At 35.2% G+C, this 3,033-nt stretch overlaps 1 protein-coding gene across 2 annotated transcripts in view; it reads right to left on the minus strand.

Annotated features, from left to right (window-relative positions):
- Positions 1-3,033, minus strand: part of LOC106874793 (ras-GEF domain-containing family member 1B) — a 171,474-nt gene that overhangs the window by 48,421 nt on the left and 120,020 nt on the right. For both annotated transcript variants that reach the window (XM_014922647.2, XM_014922648.2), the window contains one exon: positions 1,528-1,617. In XM_014922647.2, the coding sequence (XP_014778133.1) occupies positions 1,528-1,617 (90 nt within the window). The remainder of the gene's footprint in view (positions 1-1,527; positions 1,618-3,033) is intronic.

Consider the following 3,033-nt stretch of genomic DNA (forward strand, 5'->3'; position numbering starts at 1 on the left):
AGAGTGGGGTGCCGTAGTAGCACCATGGTTACAGTGGTTGGTGTCGCATTGTGTTGACAGGTGGCACATTGTCATGTAACACACGTTGCAAACTGTAAGTGGTGCAGTGTGGTGTAACATGCACAAACAGTGACTGGCAATGTTCTGCGATGCAACAAACAATCTGCCATAATTGCATGCACCGACATGCACACACAGCTACTGCAATACATAATGTTGTAACAACAAGTTGCAGCTTATCACACACACACACATGTATGTATGTGTGTGTGTATATATATGCATATATATATATATATATGTGTGTGTATATGTATGTATGTGTGTATATATACATATATATATTATATATACGTATGTATGTATGTATATATATATACATATATATTTATGTGTGTGTGTGTATATATATATATATATATATATATATACGTATGTATATATATTTATATACATACATATATATATGTATGTGTATATATATATACATATATATTTATGTGTGTGTATATATATATATATATATATATATATATATATGTCTATATATACATATATGATTGTGTGTGTGTATATATAGATATATATCATAGGGTTTCTTTACTTTTATTTACGTTGTTCGTTACAAGACACGGGATGCTGTGTAGATGTTTATACAGCTGCTATGCTTAGTGTGGGTATATTTTTATATACGTATGTTTATTACAAACATCATAGTAAAATTTAATATCTGGTCCAACCTCCATCCCCCCCACCATCCCCATCCATGGTGTCATATATAGGACAGGTTTCAATTATGCTTGTGTAGACACACATGTTTATATGTGTGTGTGCGTGTGTAAATATATGCACACACACACACACACTTGAAAAAATCTTTACAAAAGTTTTTTGCGTCATTCTGTTATTTTAAGATGTTTTTTATGTAATTAAATTATTTTTAATTATAGAAAATCTTTCTTCAAATATTGTGACTGTATTTTCTTTTACCGTTTATCTTTCCCTCGATTCAGTCATTAGAATGTGGCCATGCTGGGGCACTGCCTGGAAAAATTTTTAGCCGAATGAATCAACTGTAGTACCTTTTTTTTTTAAAGCATGGTATATATTCTATTGGTGTCTTGCTGAACTGCTAGGTCACAGGGATGTAAACACACCAACACTGGTTGTCAAGTGGTGGTGGGAGACATAAAGACACACAAACACACATGTACATACACATATATTCAACAGGCTTCTTTCAGTTTCCGTCTACCAAATCCACTCAAAAGGCTTTGGTTGGTCCGAGACTATAATAGAAGACACTTGCCCAAGATGCCATGCAGCAGGACTGAACCTGAAACCATGTGGTTTGGAAGCAAACTTCTTACCACACAGCCACAAAAACTTTTTTTAATAACGTTTAAAACAACACACACACACACACACATACCACTCTCATCCAAAGGAGTAGGCCAACATAAGAATGGATATATTCCCTCAAATGTGAACCAAAAACAAAGAAAATAAAATGAGTTGGTGACTTACATCTGGGTAGTAATCTCTTGTGGGGAGAAGATGTTGTACAAGAGCTTCAAGAGACCCACAAACCAAGTTACCGTCACGGAATATGAGAGCCTGCAAAAAATATTAAAAAATTAAGAACATAAATAGAGTGAAGAATTAAATTTTCCATTTATTTTTGGTAATATTCAATTTTTATAGAAGTAAATGCTGAATGGATAAAATCTATTGTGTTATTAATTACCGTATTTTAACGTGTATAAGTAACCCTTTTTTTGTCAAGAATTAGGTTAAAAAAATATGGGAGTTTCTTACACATGGATAGTATTATAATATATATAAATCCAAAAAAATGAAACAAGAACATAACGGACAACAATGAAAACATACGGACAGATGGACAATACAAAGATGGACAGGAAAACAAGGACGGGACATTTGTGGCTTTCTATTCATCAGTCAAGTTTCCAATTATCACTACAGTTTTGGCCTGTTACACTTGAGACTATTCAAAATTGGTAGGCCCCAAAAATCTAAGCTAAGGGGCATTAAATTTTAGGAAGAAAATGAGCGAATATGTGTGAGAACACGGACAAAAATATGAGAAAATGGAGAAAAATGTTACACGATTACAAATGCAGACAACAAGAATAACCAGGCTCCAGTTTGATCTGGCAATGTTTCTACAGCTGGATGCCCTTCCTGACGCCAACCATCCCGAGAGTGTAGTTGGTGCTTTTTACGTGCCACCAGCACGGGAGTCATTCAAGCAGGCCTGGCATCGACCACGTTCAGATAGTGCCTTTTATGTGCCACTGCCACGGGGGCCAGTCAGGGGGTACTGGCATCGGCCACGTTTAGATGGTGTTTTTCATGTGCCACGAACACAAGAACCAGTCAGCGGGGTAAGGTTATATTAAATCTCTGAGTGGGATGTAATCAGTAGCAATACGGAATCGTAACATATAATTGCCAACCAAGTGTGGCATATATGCATACACAATTACTTATACTACATTATACATACATATATATATACACACACACATATATATATAGACATACATACACATATAAAACAATGTAGGTAGCTACACACAATGTAAAACCAAAATGAAAATTTCAATCATCACTGACAGTTGAAATACACCTATGTGTGTATATTTATCTATAGCTATATATATGTATATATATATATATACACTACACACACACAGAGCTTACATGCACAAAATTACACATACAGATGCACACATACACACATACATACACACGTGTATATGCATAGACACACCTTTTATCATCTCATACTACATACAATAGCATCTACTTCAGGTTAATATTTCACTTTTCACCATCACCACCACCACCACCACCAACAACACCACCACAAATCATCATCATCATCATCATCATCATCATCATCATCCATCCATTGCTCCCCCCTCCTTCTGCAATTTATATGTCATCATATACATTTCCTGACAATCATACACCTTAATAGCTGCTGCAGCTGTTATTGGGGGTGGG

Source organism: Octopus bimaculoides, chromosome 17 (assembly GCF_001194135.2).
Source record: "Octopus bimaculoides isolate UCB-OBI-ISO-001 chromosome 17, ASM119413v2, whole genome shotgun sequence".
Lineage (NCBI taxonomy): Eukaryota > Metazoa > Mollusca > Cephalopoda > Octopoda > Octopodidae > Octopus > Octopus bimaculoides.